This window comes from Oncorhynchus nerka, linkage group LG13 (genome assembly GCF_034236695.1).
Source record: "Oncorhynchus nerka isolate Pitt River linkage group LG13, Oner_Uvic_2.0, whole genome shotgun sequence".
NCBI lineage: Eukaryota > Metazoa > Chordata > Actinopteri > Salmoniformes > Salmonidae > Oncorhynchus > Oncorhynchus nerka.
Window position 1 is genome coordinate 6,858,201 of NC_088408.1, and position 24,102 is coordinate 6,882,302.

Consider the following 24,102-nt stretch of genomic DNA (forward strand, 5'->3'; position numbering starts at 1 on the left):
CCCTGACAGGACCATAACATACCACAACACGGCCCTGGACAGCACCATAACATACCACAACACGGCCCTGACAGCACCATAACATACCACAACACGGCCCTGACAGCACCATAACATACCACAACACTGGACAGCACCATAACATACACAACACGGGACAGCACCATAACATACCACAACACGGCCCTGGACAGCACCATAACATACCACAACACGGCCCTGACAGCACCATAACATACCACAACACGGCCCTGGACAGCACATAACATACCACAACACGCCCTACACCATAACATCTGGACAGGACCATAACATACGACCCCTGGACAGCACCATAACATACCACAACAGCACCATAACATACCACAACAGACCATAACATACCATAACATACCACAGCACCATAACATACCACATCACATCACCATAACATACATCACAGCACCATAACATACCACATCACCATAACATACCACATCACATCACCATAACATACCACACCACATACCACACACCATAACATACCACATCACCATAACATACCACAGCACCATAACATACCACATCACCATAACATACCACAGCACCATAACATACCATAACATACCACACCACAGCACCATAACATACCACACCACAGCACCATAACATACCACATCACAGGACCATAACATACAACATCACCATAACATACCACAGCACCATAACATACCACACCACAGCACCATAACATACCACACCACAGCACCATAACATACCACATCACAGGACCATAACATACCACAGCACCATAACATACCACATCACCATAACATACCACAGCACCATAACATACCACACCACAGCACCATAACATACCACACCACAGCACCATAACATACCACATCACAGGACCATAACATACCACATCACCATAACATACCACATCACAGGACCATAACATACCACATCACATGACCATAACATACCACAGCACCATAACATACCACATCACCATAACATACCACATCACCATAACATACCACATCACAGGACCATAACATACCACATCACAGGACCATAACATACCACATCACCATAACATACCACATCACAGCACCATAACATACCACATCACAGCACCATAACATACCACATCACAGCACCATAACATACCACATCACAGCACCATAACATACCACAACACGGCCCTGGACAGGACCATGACATACCACAACACGGCCCTGGACAGCACCATAACATACCACAACACGGCCCTGGACAGCACCATAACATACCACAACACGGCCCTGGACAGCACCATAACATACCACAACACGGCCCTGGACAGCACCATAACATACCACAACACGGCCCTGGACAGCACCATAACATACCACAACACGGCCCTGGACAGCACCATAACATACCACAACACGGCCCTGACAGCACCATAACATACCACAACACCATAACATACCTGGACAGCACCATAACATACCACAACACAGCACCTAACATAACATACCATAACATACCACAGCACCATAACATACCATAACATACATCACAGCACCATAACATACCACATCACCAGCACCACAACATACCACATCACCATAACATACCACAGCACCATAACATACCACACATCACATCACCATAACATACCACATCACCATAACATACCACATCACCATAACATACCACACACCATAACACATCACCATAACATACCACATCACCATAACATACCACAGCACCATAACATACCACATCACATCACCATAACATACCACATCACCATAACATACCACAGCACCATAACATACCACACCACATCACCATAACATACCACAGCACCATAACATACCACACCACATCACCATAACATACCACAGCACCATAACATACCACAGCACCATAACATACCACACCACAGCACCATAACATACCACATCACAGGACCATAACATACCACATCACCATAACATACCACATCACAGGACCATAACATACCACAGCACAGAACCATAACATACCACATCACCATAACATACCACATCACAGGACCATAACATACCACATCACATGACCATAACATACCACAGCACCATAACATACCACATCACCATAACATACCACATCACAGCACCATAACATACCACATCACAGGACCATAACATACCACATCACAGCACCATAACATACCACATCACAGCACCATAACATACCACAACACGGCCCTGGACAGGACCATGACATACCACAGGACAGGACCATAACATACCACAACACGGCCCTGGACAGGACCATAACATACCACAACACGGCCCTGGACAGCACCATAACATACCACAACACGGCCCTGGACAGCACCATAACATACCACAACACGGCCCTGGACAGCACCATAACATACCACAACACGGCCCTGGACAGCACCATAACATACCACAACACGGCCCTGGACAGCACCATAACATACCACAACACGGCCCTGGACAGCACCATAACATACCACAACACGGCCCTGGACAGCACCATAACATACCACAACACGGCCCTGGACAGGACAATAACATACCACAACACGGCCCTGGACAGCACCATAACATACCACAACACGGCCCTGGACCATAACATACCACAACACGGCCCTGGACCATAACATACCATAACATACCACAGCACCATAACATACCACAGCACCATAACATACCACATCACAGCACCATAACATACCACATCACAGCACCATAACATACCACATCACCATAACATACCACACCACCATAACATACCACATCACCATAACATACCACATCACCATAACATACCACAGCACCATAACATACCACATCACAGCACCATAACATACCACATCACAGCACCATAACATACCACATCACAGCACCATAACATACCACATCACCATAACATACCACACCACCATAACATACCACATCACCATAACATACCACATCACCATAACATACCACAGCACCATAACATACCACATCACAGCACCATAACATACCACATCACCATAACATACCACATCACCATAACATACCACACCACATCACCATAACATACCACAGCACCATAACATACCACACCACACCACATCACCATAACATACCACAGCACCATAACATACCACAGCACCATAACATACCACACCACATCGCCATAACATACCACATCGCCATAACATACCACAGCACCATAACATACCACAGCACCATAACATACCACAGCACCATAACATGCCACACCACATCACCATAACATACCACATCACCATAACATACCACATCACAGGACCATAACATACCACATCACAGGACCATAACATATCACCATAACATACCACAGCACCATAACATACCACATCACCATAACATACCACATCACAGGACCATAACATACCACATCATCATAACATACCACATCACCATAACATACCACATCACCATAACATACCACAGCACCATAACATACCACAGCACCATAACATACCACAGCACCATAACATACCACATCACCATAACATACCACATCACCATAACATACCACATCACAGCACCATAACATACCACATCACCATAACATACCACACCACAGCACCATAACATACCACATCACCATAACATACCACACCACAGCACCATAACATACCACACCACAGCACCATAACATACCACACCACAGCACCATAACATACCACACCACAGCACCATAACATACCACAGCACCATAACATATCACAGCACCATAACATACCATAACATACCACAGCACCATAACATACCACATCACCATAACATACCACATCACAGGACCATAACATACCACACCACAGCACCATAACATACCACAGCACCATAACATACCACAGCACCATAACATACCACATCACCATAACATACCACAGCACCATAACATACCACATCACCATAACATACCACATCACCATAACATACCACATCACCATAACTTACCACATCACCATAACATACCACATCACCATAACATACCACATCACCATAACATACCACATCACAGGACCATAACATACCACATCACCATAACATACCACATCACAGCACCATAACATACCACATCACAGCACCATAACATACCACATCACCATAACATACCACACCACCATAACATACCACATCACCATAACATACCACATCACCATAACATACCACAGCACCATAACATACCACATCACAGCACCATAACATACCACATCACAGCACCATAACATACCACATCACAGCACCATAACATACCACACCACCATAACATACCACATCACCATAACATACCACACCACATCACCATAACATACCACAGCACCATAACATACCACACCACACCACATCACCATAACATACCACAGCACCATAACATACCACAGCACCATAACATACCACACCACATCACCATAACATACCACATCGCCATAACATACCACAGCACCATAACATACCACAGCACCATAACATACCACAGCACCATAACATGCCACACCACATCACCATAACATACCACATCACCATAACATACCACATCACAGGACCATAACATACCACATCACAGGACCATAACATATCACCATAACATACCACAGCACCATAACATACCACATCACCATAACATACCACATCACAGGACCATAACATACCACATCATCATAACATACCACAGCACCATAACATACCACAGCACCATAACATACCACAGCACCATAACATACCACATCACCATAACATACCACATCACCATAACATACCACATCACAGCACCATAACATACCACATCACCATAACATACCACACCACAGCACCATAACATACCACAGCACCATAACATACAGCACCACAGCACCATAACATACCACAGCACCATAACATACCATAACATCACCATAACATACCACACCACAGGACCATAACATACCACACCACAGCACCATAACATACCACAGCACCATAACATACCACAGCACCATAACATACCACAGCACCATAACATACCACATCACCATAACATACCACATCACCATAACATACCACATCACCATAACATACCACATCACCATAACATACCACATCACCATAACTTACCACATCACCATAACATACCACATCACCATAACATACCACATCACCATAACATACCACATCACAGGACCATAACATACCACATCACCATAACATACCACACCACAGCACCATAACATACCACATCACAGCACCATAACATACCACATCACAGGACCATAACATACCACATCACAGGACCATAACATATCACCATAACATACCACAACATACCACATCACAGCACCATAACATACCACATAACATCACCATAACATACCACATCACCATAACATACCACATCACAGGACCATAACATACCACATCACCATAACATACCACATCACAGGACCATAACATACCACATCACCATAACATACCACATCACAGGACCATAACATACCACATCACAGGACCATAACATACCACATCACAGCACCATAACATACCACATCACAGGACCATAACATATCACATCACAGGACCATAACATATCACATCACAGCACCATAACATACCACATCACAGCCCTGGACAGCACAGTACCATACAGTACCTCTGGGCCCTGGCCTTTAGGAGTCCACTTTTGTGCCATCTGCATTTTATCCTAACTGTCCGATCCCTCCAAAGTCAAAAGAATGAGGGTTTGTGTAAGGTTGGCCTAACTGTCCTTGTGTAGCATGAAGGACAATTCCATGGTAACGGAATTACGCTGTATACTCAACAAAACCGTTTGATTTCAAAAGTTTAACCAACTGTAGAACTCTATGCACCAGAACTACTTTTATCAATTTCCACAGAATTTGTTTTTACAAAAACCACATTTACAGGAAGAAATGTTGCAGATACAAAGTGTGGTGACAGAATAAAACTGAGGAAGATTATACTAACTCTATGAACTAATGCTAATTACGAACTAATGCTAATTACGAACTAATGCTAATTACGAACTAATGCTAATTAAGAACTAATGCTAATTACGAACTAATGCTAATTACGAACTAATGCTAATAACGAACTAATGCTAATAACGAACTAATGCTAATAACGAACTAATGCTAATAACGAACTAATGCTAATAACGAACTAATGCTAATAACAAATTAATACTAACTAATACTAATAACTAACTAATACTAACTCTGTCACCAAACTTTGCATCTGCATATCCAGTATTTTAATTACAAGTTTTACTCATTGTGCATAGAGTATGGTTTGTTAAACTTAGAAATCAATGGTTTTTGTTTGGCATTCATTTTCAAGTGAGAAATTGGCGTCTCAGTGTAATTCCGTTTATCAAATTCTTCTTCTCCCCAGAGGGTTAAGAAAGGAAGCCTGGGTCAGAAACTCAACAGCACACACTGTAGCATAGTATGACTGACTGAGTGCAGAGGCTGTGTTCCAAATACTACCCTTATACCCTTTTATAGTGCGATACTATTGACCAGAGTTTTATGTTTTCAAGTAGTGCACTATAGAAGGAATGTCATTTGGGACTCATCCCAGGCAGTAATGGAGCCATGGCTCAGGTCTTGAAGAGAGGAGCATCACTATCATTTTTCATTTTCACCATGTTATTCCTTCTCCAGCCCAGAGATAGGTTGGGCTGTTTGCATGTCACTAAGAGTTGTGCAAGATGATATGTGAGGCGAGCAGGCAAATATGCTGAGGCCAAATGTAGGAGGCGAACAGTGCTGTTCTTCAACAAGATCTCTGGATAAGAGCGTCTGCTAAATGACTTAAATGTAAATGTAAGATAAGTTGAAGAGTGTTCTGGATGAGAAGCATGGCTGCTTCAAGTTCCACCCTGTCACGGGGAACGCCTCTTTTCCCCCTGTGGTGGGGAACGCCTCTTTTCCCCCTGTGGTGGGGAACGCCTCTTTTCCCCCTGTGGTGGGGAACGCCTCTTTTCCCCCTGTGGTGGGGAACGCCTCTTTCAGACCGTGACTTAACCTATCTGCAGGTGCAAAGCTTTGGGCTTTTGGCCATGCGCTAATGATGTCGATGGCCCATGCTCCAGGAGGATACATAAGGAAGTAAGCCATGCACTATAGGTTAGGTTAGCTTCTTGTTGACTGGCCAGTCAACAACTGTGAAAATTGTGCCAATGAATACACCCTGGTCCTGCTTTTAGCCACCTTTAGCAAGTGTCTGGAGCTGCTAGGCTAGGGTATTGATGGTAGTAGAGTGGAGCTGCTAGACTAGGGTATTGATGGTAGGAGAGTGGAGCTGCTAGGGTATTGATGGTAGGAGAGTGGAACTGCTAGGGTTTTGATGGTAGGAGAGTGGAGCTGCTAGACTAGGGTATTGATGGTAGGAGAGTGGAGTTGCTAGGGTATTGATGGTAGGAGAGTGGAGTTGCTAGGGTATTGATGGTAGGAGAGTGGAGTTGCTAGGGTATTGATGGTAGGAGAGTGTAGCTGCTAGGGTATTGATGGTTGCGTTCATCCACCTCTGGCCTGCTCGCCTCCCTACCACTGAGGAAGTACAGTTCCCGCGCAGCCCAGTCAAAACTGTTCGCTGCTCTGGCCCCCCAATGGTGGAACAAACTCCCTCACGACGCCAGGACAGCGGAGTCAATCACCACCTTCCGGAGACACCTGAAACCCCACCTCTTTAAGGAATACCTAGGATAGGATAAAGTAATCCCTCTCTCCCCCCCCCCCCCCCTTAAAAGATTTAGATGCACTACTGTTCCACTGGATGTCATAAGGTGAATGCACCAATTTGTAAGTCGCTCTGGATAAGAGCGTCTGCTAAATGACTTAAATGTTAAATGTAAATGTAGGAGAGTGGAGCTGCTAGGGTATTGATGGTAGGAGAGTGGAGCTGCTAGGGTATTGATGGTAGGAGAGTGGAGCTGCTAGGGTTTTGATGGTAGGAGAGTAGAGCTGCTAGGGTTTTGATGGTAGGAGAGTGGTATTGATGGTAGGAGAGTGGAGCTGCTAGGGTATTGATGGTAGGAGAGTGGAGCTGCTAGGGTATTGATGGTAGGAGAGTGGAGCTGCTAGGGTATTGATGGTAGGAGAGTGGAGCTGCTAGGGTGTTGATGGTAGGAGAGTGGAACTGCTAGGGTATTGATGGTAGAGTCTGGGGTTGCATCCCAAATGGCACCCTATTCCCTTTATAGTGCACAACTTTAGACCAGAGCCCTATGGGTACTGGTCAAAGGTAGGGCACTATGTGGGGAATAGAGTGCCATTTGGGACACAGAGGTTGAATTCCTCAGCCTTGGATTGGAGCAGCTAATTGGCCTCAGGAATGGTGCAGGAAATGGACCCATTTTGTCGACCTGAAGACGGATGAAGTATGTGAGTGGAGAAATCCAGGGTTTCCTGACATATAGAAATATACACACACACACACACACACACACACACACACACACACACATTTGTCTGAGTGCACACAGATTTACGAACACACACGCAGGCTCATTAGACCTACACACAGCCATGGCTCATATGCCATTGGTCTTGGCCATGTGCCAGCTAGCCAGGACCTGCATTGAGTGCAGTTCTAATACATGGCATTTCCTCTCCCACCCTGACTGTGCTGTGTGTTTGGCTTCTCCTGAGGCCTTTCAGTCGACTAGGCGGTTCTGTAAAGCAGAAATTCCTGCCCTGCCTTGCACTGCCCTGTCCTGCCGTGGTATGCCCTGTCCTGCCGTGCCCTGTCCTGCCGTGCCCTGTCCTGCCGTGCCCTGTCCTGCCGTGCCCTGTCCTGCCGTGCCCTGTCCTGCTGTGCCCTGTCCTGCCGTGCCCTGTCCTGCCCTGTCCTGCCGTGTCCTGCCGTGCCCTGTCCTGCCGTGCCCTGTCCTGCCGTGCCCTGTCCTGCCGTGCCCTGTCCTGCCGTGCCCTGTCCTGCTGTGCCCTGTCCTGCTGTGCCCTGTCCTGCTGTGCCCTGTCCTGCCGTGCCCTGTCCTGCCGTGTCCTGTCCTGCTCTGTCCTGCTGTGCCCTGTCCTGCTGTGCCCTGTCCTGCTGTGCCCTGTCCTGCTGTGCCCCCTGTCCTGCCCTGTCCTGCCCTGTCCTGCCGTGCCCTGCCGTGCCCTGTCCTGCCGTGCCCTGTCCTGCCGTGCCCTGTCCTGCCGTGCCCTGTCCTGCCGTGCCCTGTCCTGCCGTGCCCTGCTCTGTCCTGCCGTGTCCTGTCCTGTCCTGCTCTGTCCTGCCGTGCCCTGTCCTGTCCTGCCGTGTCCTGTCCTGCTCTGTCCTGCCCTGTCCTGCCGTGTCCTGCCCTGTCCTGCCGTGCCCTGTCCTGCCGTGCCCTGTCCTGCCCTGTCCTGCCGTGCCCTGTCCTGTGTGACTGTCTTTGTCTGTCTGGGGGTACAGTATATTAGTATATTGGCTGTGTGGCACCGACTGGCTTTTCTGCTTGACTGCGAGAATACAGAGAGTGTGTTGCATCATCAAACACTGACCACCCACTTATCCTGGCAAATGTTTGCCCGCCAGCCCGGCGACACAAACGGAGAAAATACAAGAACCCCCCCCTTTTGAAAAGGGAGTGGTAAAGCCCCTTTTCACCTTCTGGCTTTTAGCAACCACTACTTGCTGCTAGGGGGGGGGGGGGGGTCTTAATTGTTTCATGTGTCAAACAATCGAGGGTGTTCACAGCAAGAAATGTCTCTGAGGGGGGGGGGGGGTTCTCTGGTCTTAACTGTGTGTTCGTTGTTGGAAAGGTCTTTGATCTAGCAGTGGATATTTTTGGTCCTTTTCCTCAAACCTCCAAACTCTGCAGACAGAGTTAAACATCAGTCTTGTTGATCAGTTTGATAAACATCTGGATTTAGTTTGAATGTTTCTATAGTTGGAAGGAGTTTCTTGTGTAGTTTTTTATAGTTGGAAGGAGTTTCTTGTGTAGTTTTTTATAGTTGGAAGGAGTTTCTTGTGTAGTTTATAGTTGGAAGGAGTTTCTTGTGTAGTTTATAGTTGGAAGGAGTTTCTTGTGTGGGTTTTTAATAGTTGGAAGGAGTTTCTTGTGTGGGTTTTTAATAGTTGGAAGGAGTTTCTTGTGTGGGTTTTTATAGTTGGAAGGAGTTTCTTGTGTGGGTTTTTATAGTTGGAAGGAGTTTCTTGTGTAGTTTTTATAGTTGGAAGGAGTTTCTTGTGTGGGTTTTTATAGTTGGAAGGAGTTTCTTGTGTAGTTTTTGTAGTTGGAAGGAGTTTTTTTGTGTGGGTTTTTATAGTTGGAAGGAGTTTCTTGTGTGGGTTTTTATAGTTGGAAGGAGTTTCTTGTGTGGGTTTTTATAGTTGGAAGGAGTTTCTTGTGTAGTTTTTGTAGTTGGAAGGAGTTTCTTGTGTAGTTTTTGTAGTTGGAAGGATATTCTTGTGTAGTTTTTATAGTTGGAAGGAGTTTCTTGTGGGTTTTTATTTGGAATAGTTTTTGTAGTTGGAAGGAAGTTTTTGTAGTTGGAAGGATATTCTTGTGTAGTTTTTATAGTTGGAAGGAGTTTCTTGTGGGTTTTTATAGTTGGAAGGAGTTTCTTGTGTAGTTTTTGTAGTTGGAAGGAGTTTCTTGTGTAGTTTTTGTAGTTGGAAGGATATTCTTGTGTAGTTTTTATAGTTTGAAGGAGTTGTTCTGCTGTATGCTAGTTCAGTCTGTACTCTGACACACTCCGGCCAATGCAGCTCCTCTGTAGATTCAGGTTGAAGAGATTTGTATAATCTTATCTCATCTCTCCTATATGAATCAGCCCATAGCCTGTTTAGCGTAGGGATGGGATTCCCTGTAAACTGAATAACCTAATTGTTCCATTGGAACAGAAGTGGCTCAGCTCCCTTTCTCAGACGACGTAGCCCTCCCGGAGTAGGCTCCAATACGCCTTCAGGAAGAAAATGCCACAGACCTTGGAGCCTTTCTCAGACGACGTAGCCCTCCCGGAGTAGGCTCCAATACGCCTTCAGGAAGAAAATGCCACAGAGGCTCCAATAGCCCTCCCGGAGTAGGCCTTCAGGAAGAAAATGCCACAGACCTTGGAGCCTTTCTCAGACGACGTAGCCCTCCCGGAGTAGGCTCCAATACGCCTTCAGGAAGAAAATGCCTGCCACAGACCTTGGAGCTTTTGCTGACGGTGAAGTTGTCTCGTCTGATGTTGTTCACCCACTTCTTTCGTAGCTCATCATCGGCAGGGAAAGAGTAGAATGTCAGACTGGAGAATTTGAAGACACTAACTAGCTAGCCAATTAATGAAACGCACAACACTACTTATACTATACTACTAATATTACTATTATATACAAAAAAAGAAATAGCGATGCACCAATATTACATTTTTGCCCAATAACGATACCGATAACCGATTCTAGTACAGTTAAATAGTTACACACACACACGGACACAGCGGTCTAAGGCACTGCATCTCAGTGCAAGAGGTGTCACTACAGTCCCTGGTTCGAATCCAGGCTGTATCACATCCGGCCGTGATTGGTAGTCCCATAGGGCGGCGCACATTTGGCCCGTCGTCTTCTGCGCTTGTCATTGTAAATAAGAATTTGTTCTTAACTGGCTTTCCTAGTTAAATAAAGATTACACACCATACTGATCAAAAAGTTATTTTGTGGGCATTTACGTATGTCCCCATTACCAGTGAAACATCATCAACACCTGTTTCTTTCACTTAACTTGCTGTGCTGTTTCGTTGTTCATTTGTTTCATTCTCAACCAGGATTTCTATCCAATGCCGTTTGTCTTTGCGTGTCGAAAAAGATACACATCAGGACACTCTTTGACATGTCAAATAACACAACATAATCTGTTTCAGTAGCTATAGTAAGCTAACTAACTATCTAGCTAGGTGTCATCATCTAAAATAATCGTAATTTACAAGACAGTTCTTATTTGAATAATGGTTGTCGCACACATCTATGTGAAGCTAGCCACAATAAGGATAAACCACAATAGTGGACTTTTCGGTTCATCTTCAAAATAAAAGTATGGTATAATTCTACTCTTTGTATTTATTTGCATCACTGTCAATGACATGCTTTTATTTTGAAGGAAAATCGCAAATTCCACTAAATCAAATCAAATGTATTTATATAGCCCTTCGTACATCAGCTGATATCTCAAAGTGCTGTACAGAAACCCAGCCTAAAACCCCAAACAGCAAGCAATGCAGGTGTAGAAGCACGGTGGCTAGGAAAAACTCCCTAGAAAGGCCAAAACCTAGGAAGAAACCTAGAGAGGAACCAGGCTATGTGGGGTGGCCAGTCCTCTTCTGGCTGTGCCGGGTGGAGATTATAACAGAACATGGCCAAGATGTTCAAATGTTCATAAATGACCAGCATGGTCGAATAATAATAAGGCAGAACAGTTGAAACTGGAACAGCAGCATGGCCAGGTGGACTGGGGACAGCAAGGAGTCATCATGTCAGGTAGTCCTGGGGCATGGTCCTAGGGCTCAGGTCAGTTGAAACTGGAACAGCAGCATGGCCAGGTGGACTGGGGACAGCAAGGAGTCATCATGTCAGGTGGTCCTGGGGCATGGTCCTAGGGCTCAGGTCCTCCGAGAGAGAGAAAGAAAGAGAGAAGGAGAGAATTAGAGAACGCACACTTAGATTCACACAGGACACCGAATAGGACAGGAGAAGTACTCCAGATATAACAAACTGACCCCAGCCCCCCGACACAAACTACTGCAGCATAAATACTATTGTGCCTAATCCTTATTGTGGCTAGCTTCACAACACAACCCGGTCCAGTCGAGCCTCAAAAGCCAGATGAAGCGATCTGGCTGTTTATAACGTCAGCTTTGGGCAACAGGGTTAAGTAGTTGCCTAGCTATTTATTTTTCAATTTCAATAGGCGAACAACAAGTGGCAACCTAGCTAATACATTGCTAAGAATAATGAAAATGACTGCAGGTTCTACTGATCATTGTTTTCAGGCTGGTTGTATTGGTGCTGGCTAGGTACTAAGCTAAAGCTAGCTACCCCAGAAGTTGCGGTCAAACAAATAATCAAATCAAACTTTATTAGTCACATGCGCCGAATACAGAAAGTGTAGACTTTACCGTGAAATGCTTACTTACAAGCCCTTAACAAACAGTGCAGGTCAAGAAGAGTTAAACAAATATTTACCAAGTAGAATATAATAAAAAGTAACACAATAAGAATAACAATAACGAGGCTATATGCTGGGGGAACTGGTACTGAGTCAGTGTGTTGAGGTCAGATGCCAAGCAGTTGCCATACCAGGCAGTGATGCTCTCAATGGAGCAGCTGTAGAACCTTTTGAGGATCTGTGGACCCATGCCAGTTTCCTGAGGGGGAAAAGGTTTTGTCGTGCCCTCTTCACGACTGTCTTGGTATGTTTGGACCTTGATAGTTCGTTGGTGATGTGGACACCGAGGAACTTAACTCTCGACCCGCTCCACTACAGATCACTGCACCTGTACATAGCCAATCTGTAAACAGCCCATCTATCTACCTACCTCATCCCCATACTGGTATTTATTTATTTTGCTCCTTTGCACCCCAGTATCTCTACCTGCACATTCATCTTCTGCCAATCTACCATTCCAGTGTTTAATTGCCATATTGTAATTACTTCGCCACCATGGCCTATTTATTGCCGTAACTCCCCTATCTTACCTCATTTGCACTCACTGTATATAGACTTTTTGTTTTATTTTGTTCTACTCTATTATTGACTGTATGTTTTGTTTATTCCATGTGTAACTCTGTTGTTGTCTGTTCACACTGCTTTGCTTTATCTTGGCCAGGTTGCAGTTGCAAATGAGAACTTGTTCTCAACTAGCCTACCTGGTTAAATAAAGGTGAAATAAAAATAAAATAAATAAATAAACTACAGCCCCATCGATGTTAATGGGGGCCTGTTCGGCCTGCCTTTTCCTGTAGTCCACGACCAGCTCCTTTGTCTTGATCACATTGAGGGAGATTGTTGTCCTGGCTCCACATTGCCAGGTCTCTGACCTCCCTATAGGCTGTCGCATCGTTGTCGGTGATCAGACCTACCACTGTTGTGTCGCCAGCAAACTTAATGATGGTGTTGGATTTGTGTTTGGCCACGCAGTCGTGGGTGAACAGGGAATACAGGAGGGGACTAAGTAGGCGTGTTGTTGCCTACTCTTACCACCTGGGTGTGGCCTGTCAGGAAGTCCAAGATCCAGTTGCAGAGGGAGGTGTTTAGTCCCACAGTCCTTAGCTTAGTGATGAGCTTCGTGGGCACTATGGTGTTGAATGCTGAGCTGTAGTCAATGAACAGCATTGTCACATAGGTGTTCCTTTTGTCCAGGTGTGAAAGGGCAGTGTGGCATGCGATTGAGATTGCATCATCTGTGGATCTGTTAGGGCGGTATACGAATTGGAGTGGGTCTAGGGTGTCCGGGAGGATGCTGTTGATGAGAGCCGTGACCAGTCTTTCAAAGCACTTCATGGCTACCGACGTGAGTGCCACAGGGCAGTAATCATTTAGGCAGGTTACCTTCGCTTCCTTGGGCACAGGGACTATGGTGGTCTGCTTGAAACATGTAGGTATTACAGACTCGGTCAGGGAGAGGTTAAAAAGGTCAGTGAAGACATTTGACAGTTGGTCTGCGCGTGCTTTGAGTACACATCCTGGTAATCTGTCTGGCCCAGCGGCTTTGTGAATGTTGACCTGTTTAAAGGTTTTGTTCACATCGGCTACCTAGAACGTGATCACACAGTCATCAAGAACAGCTGGTGCCCTCGTGCACGCTTCAGTGTTGCTTGCCTCAAAGTGAGCATAAAAGGCATTTAGCTCATCTGGTAGGCTCGCGTCACTTGGCAGCTTGTGTCTGTAATTCCCTTTGCAGTCCGTAATGGTTTTCAAGCCCTGCCGCATCCGACGAGCGTCAGAGCCGGTGTAGTAGGATTCAGTCTTAATCCTGTATTGACGCTTTGCTTGTTTGATGGTTCGTCTGAGGGCATATCGGGATTTCTTATAAATCGTGCTTTATTACCAACGCGGTATTGTAAACACATCGTTCGTGGCCGTTGTTTGCAGCCTTTTTTGTACAGCTTTGACAGTGCTACCGTATCTTTTTTGACACGCAAAGACCCAAACAGCGTTCCATAGTATGTATGTCGTGAAGCTAATAGCAGTGACGCTATTACTGTGTAAATCCGGTAAGGCAACATCTGAAAAAATAGCCCACTTAGTAGTGTGTACCGGTGCTCGACCAGTCGGCGAAAAGCCAACATCACCCACGACAGAGAACGGTTGATTGTCAAAGGCAATGAATTCCATTATCTTGGCTTTAATGGATTTCGCCTTTGAGTTGTCTCTCTGAAATGTTCTTACTCTTTCAAATGACTGCTTGACTTGTTGACTGCTCGATCCACACAGCAGACATTGTGGGCCAGGTCAGGAATGCTGTGTTGCACTTATAGTGCTACATTTTACGTGGCGTTATTACGTCATGTACCTACGTTATATAGGTATGCACGTCATGTACCTACGTTATATAGGTATGCACGTCATGTACCTACGTTATATAGGTATGCACGGTAGCTTGAACATTGGCGTTAAACTAGACTTTTGACCGATACCGATGTTGCCATTTGATATGTTCACCGATTTATATCGTGCATCCCTAATATACAATACTTCTAGCAATGCTAATATGACCAACAGCTAAAAACAGGAGGGCGATGTCTTTAGACCTGGCTAGGTGTTTAGCCCTGCTGTAGGCCTGGCTAGGCGTTTAGCCCTACTGTAGGCCTGGCTAGGCGTTTAGCCCTGCTGTAGGCCTGGCTAGGTGTTTAGCCCTGCTGTAGGCCTGGCTAGGTATCTAGCCCTGCTGTAGGCCTGGCTAGGTGTTTAGCCCTGCTGTAGGCCTGGCTAGGCGTTTAGCCCTACTGTAGGCCTGGCTAGGCGTTTAGCCCTGCTGTAGGCCTGGCTAGGTGTTTAGCCCTGCTGTAGGCCTGGCTAGGTATCTAGCCCTGCTGTAGGCCTGGCTAGGTGTTTAGCCCTGCTGTAGGCCTGGCTAGGTATCTAGCCCTGCTGTAGGCCTGGCTAGGTGTTTAGCCCTGCTGTAGGCCTGGCTAGGCGTTTAGCCCTGCTGTAGGCCTGGCTAGGTGTTTAGCCCTGCTGTAGGCCTGGCTAGGTGTTTAGCCCTGCTGTAGGCCTGGCTAGGCGTTTAGCCCTGCTGTAGGCCTGGCTAGGTGTTTAGCCCTGCTGTAGGCCTGGCTAGGTATCTAGCCCTGCTGTAGGCCTGGTTAGGTGTTTAGCCCTGCTGTAGGCCTGGCTAGGTGTTTAGCCCTGCTGTAGGCCTGGCTAGGTGTTTAGCCCTGCTGTAGGCCTGGCTAGGCGTTTAGCCCTGCTGTAGGCCTGGCTAGGTGTTTAGCCCTGCTATAGGCCTGGCTAGGCGTTTAGCCCTGCTGTAGGCCTGGCTAGGTGTTTAGCCCTGCTATAGGCCTGGCTAGGTGTTTAGCCCTGCTGTAGGCCTGGCTAGGTATCTAGCCCTGCTGTAGGCCTGGCTAGGTATCTAGCCCTGCTGTAGGCCTGGCTAGGTATCTAGCCCTGCTGTAGGCCTGGCTAGGTGTTTAGCCCTGCTGTAGGCCTGGCTAGGTGTTTAGCCCTGCTGTAGGCCTGGCTAGGCGTTTAGCCCTGCTGTAGGCCTGGCTAGGCGTTTAGCCCTGCTGTAGGCCTGGCTAGGCGTTTAGCCCTGCTGTAGGCCTGGCTAGGTGTTTAGCCCTGCTATAGGCCTGGCTAGGCGTTTAGCCCTGCTGTAGGCCTGGCTAGGTGTTTAGCCCTGCTATAGGCCTGGCTAGGTGTTTAGCCCTGCTGTAGGCCTGGCTAGGTATCTAGCCCTGCTGTAGGCCTGGCTAGGTATCTAGCCTTGCTGTAGGCCTGGCTAGGTATTTAGCCCTGCTGTAGGCCTGGCTAGGTGTTTAGCCCTGCTGTAGGCCTGGCTAGGTATTTAGCCCTGCTGTAGGCCTGGCTAGGTGTTTAGCCCTGCTGTAGGCCTGGCTAGGTGTCTAGCCCTGCTGTAGGCCTGGCTAGGTATCTAGTCCTGCTGTAGGCCTGGCTAGGTATCTAGTCCTGCTGTAGGCCTGGCTAGGTATCTAGCCCTGCTGTAGGCCTGGGTAGGCATTTAGCCCTGCTGTAGGCCTGGGTAGGCATTTAGCCCTGCTGTAGGCCTGAGTAGGCATTTAGCCCTGCTGTAGGCCTGGGTAGGTATCTAGCCCTGCTGTAGGCCTGGTTAGGCATTTAGCCCTGCTGTAGGCCTGGCTAGGTGTTTAGGCTTGCCCAGTCATTTCAGCAATCAGTGGTAATGGATGGTATGAGATAAGGAAAGGAAACTAACATCTATACACTTACAAAATATTTATTCATTCATAATCTCCTGAGAGGAGGAATCGGAGAATGTGTAATCGGTAAACTGTGCCATCTTGGTCTCAGACCATTTTTCCGACAGTAACTCCCTCTCTTGGTCTCTCCCTCCTTCACTCAGTCCAAACACACAACGCTGTGAGACCAGCTCTTGGCTGGGTGGAGTCACCTAGAATAGGGTTTACATGACAGGTCTTTTTGTTTTTTTGTAACCTCTTCTCTCTCTCTCTCTCGCTGGCTTTTGTAATAAAAGGTGCCGATTATTTTCCTAAGAAAGGAACCCAGCCCAGCAGTGTAGTCAGTCAGGAACAGGGTAGCGTCCCAACTGACATCCTATTCTCTATAGTCCACTACTCTTGACTACTGTCCCTGGTCAAAAGTAGTGCACTATATATGGAATAGGGTGCCAGTTGGGACACATACCAGTCAGCTGGTCAGCCCCACCGGCAGCAGGCAGTCAGTTGGTCAGCTGTCCTGTCCTGTTCACCTCACAATCAGAGTGTTTTGAGTTGAGAGGTCGAGGAAATCCCGCTCATCGCTCTCATGAAGCGGTGTGCAGCTCCGGCGCTCCACGTCTTTTCCAACCGCTAAATCCCGCTCATCGCTCACAGGAAGAACAACTGCCGCTCCAAGTATTGAAACCAAACCATATGATTTTAATTATTAAAAAAATAATTTAAAAAAACAACAGGAAGAGGTGACTAAGGAGTGCTCGTCATTTCAAATTGGCTGCATGTCATATTAAACAGCATATAAACACTTCAAATAGGTCAGATAGACAGATATAATGAATTTATTATTTCAAGGCCTACAAAGAAATGCATTTGGAAGTGCGACACACTAGGTTGGTAGGGACATAAAGCACTCAGCATTTAAACAACATTTTGTTGTATTAAGTTACTTAGAATTAAATACAGAATTAAACTAAAAATGCCTTATTAGGCTCCATCTACAGTGCCTTTTGAATTCATTTTTAGGAACACGAGTTCGCCAGAGCCTGTGGCTTCAGGTTCAGGCGACGGCATCTGGAGAGCAGGCCAGCAACGGAGAAAACCCTCTCAGCGCTTACAGAAACGCTGGGGATGCCAAACACCCTTCTTCGGGTTACTCTTGCCAGGGTAGCGTATTAAAAACGTTTTGTAGGTAGGCCTAATGGATTGTGGGTAAAAAATAAAAATAAAAACTATCAAAATAGAAAGCTCCAGGACAGAGGTAATATACCAGACCTATTGGGCCAGAATCAATGATGGCCTATTGTATAGATAATAGAATGAAAATGAACTAAACTTTTAAGATATAAGATTTTTATTGTTTATAAATACTTTGCTACGTTGAAACGCATAGCTAGCTAGCCACCTTTCTGTTAGCATGTACATGTAGTAAGTACAGCATCGTGCTGCGTTCAGGATGTGTCTGTTCAGATTCCACAATGATTCTTTAGTTGTGGACACTACATCACGCTCTCCCTCTCTTGCTCTTAGTTCTCTTCATCACATACTGACACATACTCTGCTCATAATGCACGTCTTGGCTGAAAGAACAGCACTTCATCACCAGATCAAGTTTGTTTCCTGTACCGTCCCTCTCCTCCTAACCACGAATCCGATCTGTTGCACTGTTCCATGAGCAACATTTTTGTTTTCTGTTTGGCCATCAGGAGTTTTCCACAGCACAGTATTGGTTCTAACAGTCATTACAGAAATATATTCATTCTGCAGTCACTTCCTCTAGGCCTGGTCTGTACAGGCTCTGTTTCTCTCTCGCGCTCTCTCTCTCTCTCTCTCTCCCTTCCTTTCATTTTTCTTTGATTGACCACAGGACTTCTCAATGCAAACTCTTGAAAATTGCCCGCAATCATTAAAATTAAAATAAATACAGTTGGTATGCAATGCATGATGAATCATAGCCACAGCCTGAACATGGAGCCTACTTAAAAATGCAGATGAACATTCCAGAGTAGAATTCAGCAAAATCCAGTCTGTCAAATCTGTTAAAGCTGTCTGTCGAGGATATGAGAAAATAGCTTTAGAACTATGAGGGAAAGGAAACGGACACAGGGACATGAATAAGGCACGTAAGAAGACCCTTTAGCAATGGACAATAAAGTAGCTGGACCTAACAATCAATGACCTTCCATCTCCTCCTCTCTCCCCCTCTTCCTCTCTCCCTCCATAGCTGTGGTGTATGGTGGCTGGGTCTAACATGATGCCCGGCCAGATCCTTGACCCCTCCCTGACGGCCGGCTCCTTGCCCAGCCTGGGCCCACTGGCGGGCATCTCTGCCACTACGCTCACCGACCAGCTCAAACTGGCGCAGGACTTCAGGAACCTGGGCGCCATGTTGTCACCACTGCATTTCCTGGGACGGCTGGGCAAGAGGCCGCTCACTGCTATCAAGGGAGAGGTGAGGAGGGAGGGGTAGACTGGTGGGGAGGGAGATGGAGGGGAAGAAGGAGGAAGAGCTCACTGCTATCAAGGGAGAGGTGAGGAGGGAGGGGTAGACTGGTGGGGAGGGAGATGTAGGAAGAGCTCACTGCTATCAAGGGAGAGGTGAGGAGGGAGGGGTAGACTTAAATGTAAATGTAAATGTAGACTGGTGGGGATGGAGATGGAGGAAGAGCTCACTGCTATCAAGGGAGAGGTGAGGAGCGAGGGGTAGACTGGTGGGGAGGGAGATGGAGGAAGAGCTCACTGCTATCAAGGGAGAGGTGAGGAGGGAGGGGTAGACTGGTGGGGAGGGAGATGGAGGAAGAGCTCACTGCTATCAAGGGAGAGGTGAGGAGGGAGGGGTAGACTGGTGGGGAGGGAGATGGAGGAAGAGCTCACTGCTATCAAGGGAGAGGTGAGGAGGGAGGGGTAGACTGGTGGGGAGGGAGATGGAGGAAGAGCTCACTGCTATCAAGGAGAGGTGAGGAGGGAGGGGTAGACTGGTGGGGAGGGAGATGGAGGAAGAGCTCACTGCTATCAAGGGAGAGGTGAGGAGGGAGTGGTAGACTGGTGGGGAGGGTGATGGAGGAAGAGCTCACTGCTATCAAGGGAGAGGTGAGGAGGGAGGGGTAGACTGGTGGGGAGGGAGATGTAGGAAGAGCTCACTGCTATCAAGGGAGAGGTGAGGAGGGAGGGGTAGACTGGTGGGGAGGGATATGGAGGGGGAAGAAGAGCTCACTGCTATCAAGGGAGAGGTGAGGAGGGAGGGGTAGACTGGTGGGGAGGGAGATGGAGGGGAAGAAGGAGGAAGAGCTCACTGCTATCAAGGGAGAGGTGAGGAGGGAGGGGTAGACTGGTGGGGAGGGAGATGGAGGAAGAGCTCACTGCTATCAAGGGAGAGGTGAGGAGGGAGGGTAGACTGGTGGGGAGGAGATGGAGGAAGAGCTCACTGCTATCAAGGGAGAGGTGAGGAGGGAGGGGTAGACTGGTGGGGAGGGAGATGGAGGAAGAGCTCACTGCTATCAAGGGAGAGGTAGACTGGTGGGGAGGGAGATGGAGGAAGAGCTCACTGCTATCAAGGGAGGTGAGGAGGGAGGGGTAGACTGGTGGGGAGGGAGATGTAGGAAGAGCTCACTGCTATCAAGGGAGAGGTGAGGAGGGAGGGGTAGACTGGTGGGGAGGGAGATGGAGGGGAAGAAGGAGGAAGAGCTCACTGCTATCAAGGGAGAGGTGAGGAGGGAGGGGTAGACTGGTGGGGAGGGAGATGGAGGGGAAGAAGGAGGAAGAGCTCACTGCTATCAAGGGAGAGGTGAGGAGGGAGGGGTAGACTGGTGGGGAGGGAGATGTAGGAAGAGCTCACTGCTATCAAGGGAGAGGTGAGGAGGGAGGGGTAGACTGGTGGGGAGGGAGATGGAGGAAGAGCTCACTGCTATCAAGGGAGAGGTGAGGAGGGAGGGGTAGACTGGTGGGGAGGGAGATGGAGGAAGAGCTCACTGCTATCAAGGGAGAGGTGAGGAGGGAGGGGTAGACTGGTGGGGAGGGAGATGGAGGGGAAGAAGGAGGAAGAAGAGCGTGAGGTGGATGTTAATCATTTTGAGTTCTGTTTTTGTATATGTATGGTGGTCTGTTGAAAACTGGACCAGCCTACTAAGTTTTAGCTCCACCAAGTGGGCAATTTGAGAAGTAGTTTAGATGTTACACAATTTAACCATTTTCAATCTGGGTTCTCTTCAACTCTTCACTTTTGCCTCCAAGATGGCAATCACATGTGTCAAACTGAGGCACAGTTATCTGCAGTTCCCAATAAAACAGTATGGAAAACATACAGGAAAGATGGAGCCCACGGTTGTCATCACGATGTTTTAGTAATATACAGGCCTTGGAAAGGTCCCCCCATTTAGCCAATCACAACACCTCTTCTCCCTGCAGATGGACGAGGACGATGAGCGGAGGAGACGGAGGAGAGATAAGAACAAAGTGGCAGCAGCACGATGTCGGAACAGGAAGAAGGAGAGAACGGACTTCCTCCAAAGGGTCAGTCTCGTTTTCTTTTTCAAAATGGCGGCAAGAGTTCTTTATTTATACCTGGGATGTTCTTTGCAAATTGGCTGTAGAAGATGGACTAGATAATATAAAGACATGAATGAGCTGTGAAGCGTCTATATAGTGTTTATGAATACTCTGTAAAGCATCTATATAGTGTTTATGAAGACATTATGAATACTCTGTAAAGCATCTATATAGTGTTTATGAATACTCTGTAAAGCATCTATATAGTGTTTATGAATACTCTGTAAAGCATCTATATAGTGTTTATGAAGACATTATGAATACTCTGTAAAGCATCTATATAGTGTTTATGAAGACATTATGAATGCTCTGTAAAGTATCTACATAGTGTTTATGAAGACATTATGAATACTCTGTAAAGCATCTATATAGTGTTTATGAAGACATTATGAATACTCTGTAAAGCGTCTATATAGTGTTTATGAAGACATTATGAATACTCTGTAAAGCATCTATATAGTGTTTATGAAGACATTATGAATGCTCTGTAAAGTATCTACATAGTGTTTATGAAGACATTATGAATACTCTGTAAAGCGTCTATATAGTGTTTATGAATACTCTGTAAAGCGTCTATATAGTGTTTATGAAGACATTATGAATACTCTGTAAAGCATTTATGTTCTAGTTTGTTTAAAGTGGGACCTCAAGTGGTTATTGTAAAAGAGAAAGTCTCCTTGACTCGCCTGGCTAAATAAATGGCTTAACAGTGTACCCCCTCTGTCCTCCCTGTAGGAGTCGGAGCGTTTGGAGGTGGTGAACACTGACCTGAAGTCTCAGATTGAGGAGTTGAGGATGGAGAGACAGCAGTTAATGGTGATGCTCAACCTCCACCGCCCCACCTGCATCGTCCGCACCGACAGCGTCAAGACCCCCGAGAGCGAGGCCAACCCCCTGCTAGAACACCTGGCTGCCGAAAAGCTGACCGCATCCAAATGAAACCACATGGGGAAACAAGAAACCGAAGGTCGGGAAAGATAGATCCGCCAAAAAAAAACCAACTGTCATCATCGTCATGAATGGTGGCCATTTTGGAAAAATTCTAAAATCAACTGCCGTTTTTTGTTGTTGAAGCACATACAGTATGTACTGTCTTGACCTCAAAGCTGGAGACTTGTTGAGACTCTTGTCTGTCTTTGCCCAAAGACCTGTTTTTTTTATTTTTAATTAAGGTTCCGTTGCCTCGGTAACACCTTGGTAATGTTACCCGAGTGGGCTCTTGAGGGAAGAGGGAACCCTACCCTAGTCATCAGCCTGGCTCTCTGCCTTACGCCCAACTCAGTTCTCTCTGCATCATAATAAGTGTGCTGTTTGTTCTGAAACCCAGTCAAGTTCCCTTCAGTTTACTTACTGCATCTAACCATCATTTTACAATAAAGGACAAAATAGAAGAAGGTATAAAGTGGAAACTATAATGTTGAACAGGAAACACTAAAGGTCAATCATTCTAATGCTCTGTTACTGGCACTTATCAGCACTGAGACAAACAAAGGGGCTGTTGTTTTTCATACTCTAAACCTGTATAACGGTAGAGATACACAGTTGTAAACCAGCCAGTGTACTGTATACCACCTTTACATATACAGCTGTAGTAATATTCTAGGATCTGTCCATTACATACATTCAATTTATACTAAGTTGGAACATAAAGTTGTTTTTGTATTCTATATTACAATGCTAAAAAAAAAAATCCTCTGCCTTGACGACGGCAGTATTTCGGTTGATCCGATTTGTGGTGACGCTGGCGTCATAAATTAAAAGCACATATAAAACTATACGAAATAATGTTTACACTCCTGTTTATAAAAAAAAAAAAAAAGGCATTGTTACGTCAATGTCTTGTCTTGCAATGTGCTTATTTTATACCGCTCTTTATATATATATATATATATATATGTATCATTGTGAAATGTTCTGCATTCTAATCACTTGATGTGATTTAGCATTTGTACATCTGTCAGTCTGTCCAGTTCTATTTTTCTATATGAATAATTACGCCGTTTAGCAGCTGTGAAAAGAATAATTGTTCAGTTAACAGCTGGGCAATATCTCTCAATGACTTATGTATGACTTTCTTACCCCCCCCTCCCTCATATATAAATTATATTTGTCAAACTACGATACGACTTTCATTTCTTGATCTATTTGCATGACGGTACTACTATCGCAATGTCTGGTAGCGCGTGGT

The 24,102-nt window shown here is 46.2% G+C and overlaps 1 protein-coding gene and 1 long non-coding RNA gene across 4 annotated transcripts in view; one reads left to right on the forward strand and one right to left on the reverse strand.

Annotated features, from left to right (window-relative positions):
• Window positions 1–24,032, forward strand: part of LOC115118182 (jun dimerization protein 2-like) — a 44,789-nt gene extending 20,757 nt beyond the window's left edge. For all 3 annotated transcript variants that reach the window (XM_029646750.2, XM_029646748.2, XM_065026162.1), the window contains exons 3-5: window positions 19,594–19,821; window positions 21,774–21,878; window positions 22,650–24,032. In XM_029646750.2, the coding sequence (XP_029502610.1) occupies window positions 19,603–19,821; window positions 21,774–21,878; window positions 22,650–22,853 (528 nt within the window). In that variant the 5' untranslated portion in view covers window positions 19,594–19,602 and the 3' untranslated portion in view covers window positions 22,854–24,032. The remainder of the gene's footprint in view (window positions 1–19,593; window positions 19,822–21,773; window positions 21,879–22,649) is intronic.
• Window positions 11,107–24,102, reverse strand: part of LOC135574662 (uncharacterized) — a 42,393-nt gene continuing 29,397 nt past the window's right edge. The window contains exon 3 of the long non-coding RNA XR_010465521.1: window positions 11,107–12,602. This is a non-coding gene — a long non-coding RNA (uncharacterized LOC135574662). The remainder of the gene's footprint in view (window positions 12,603–24,102) is intronic.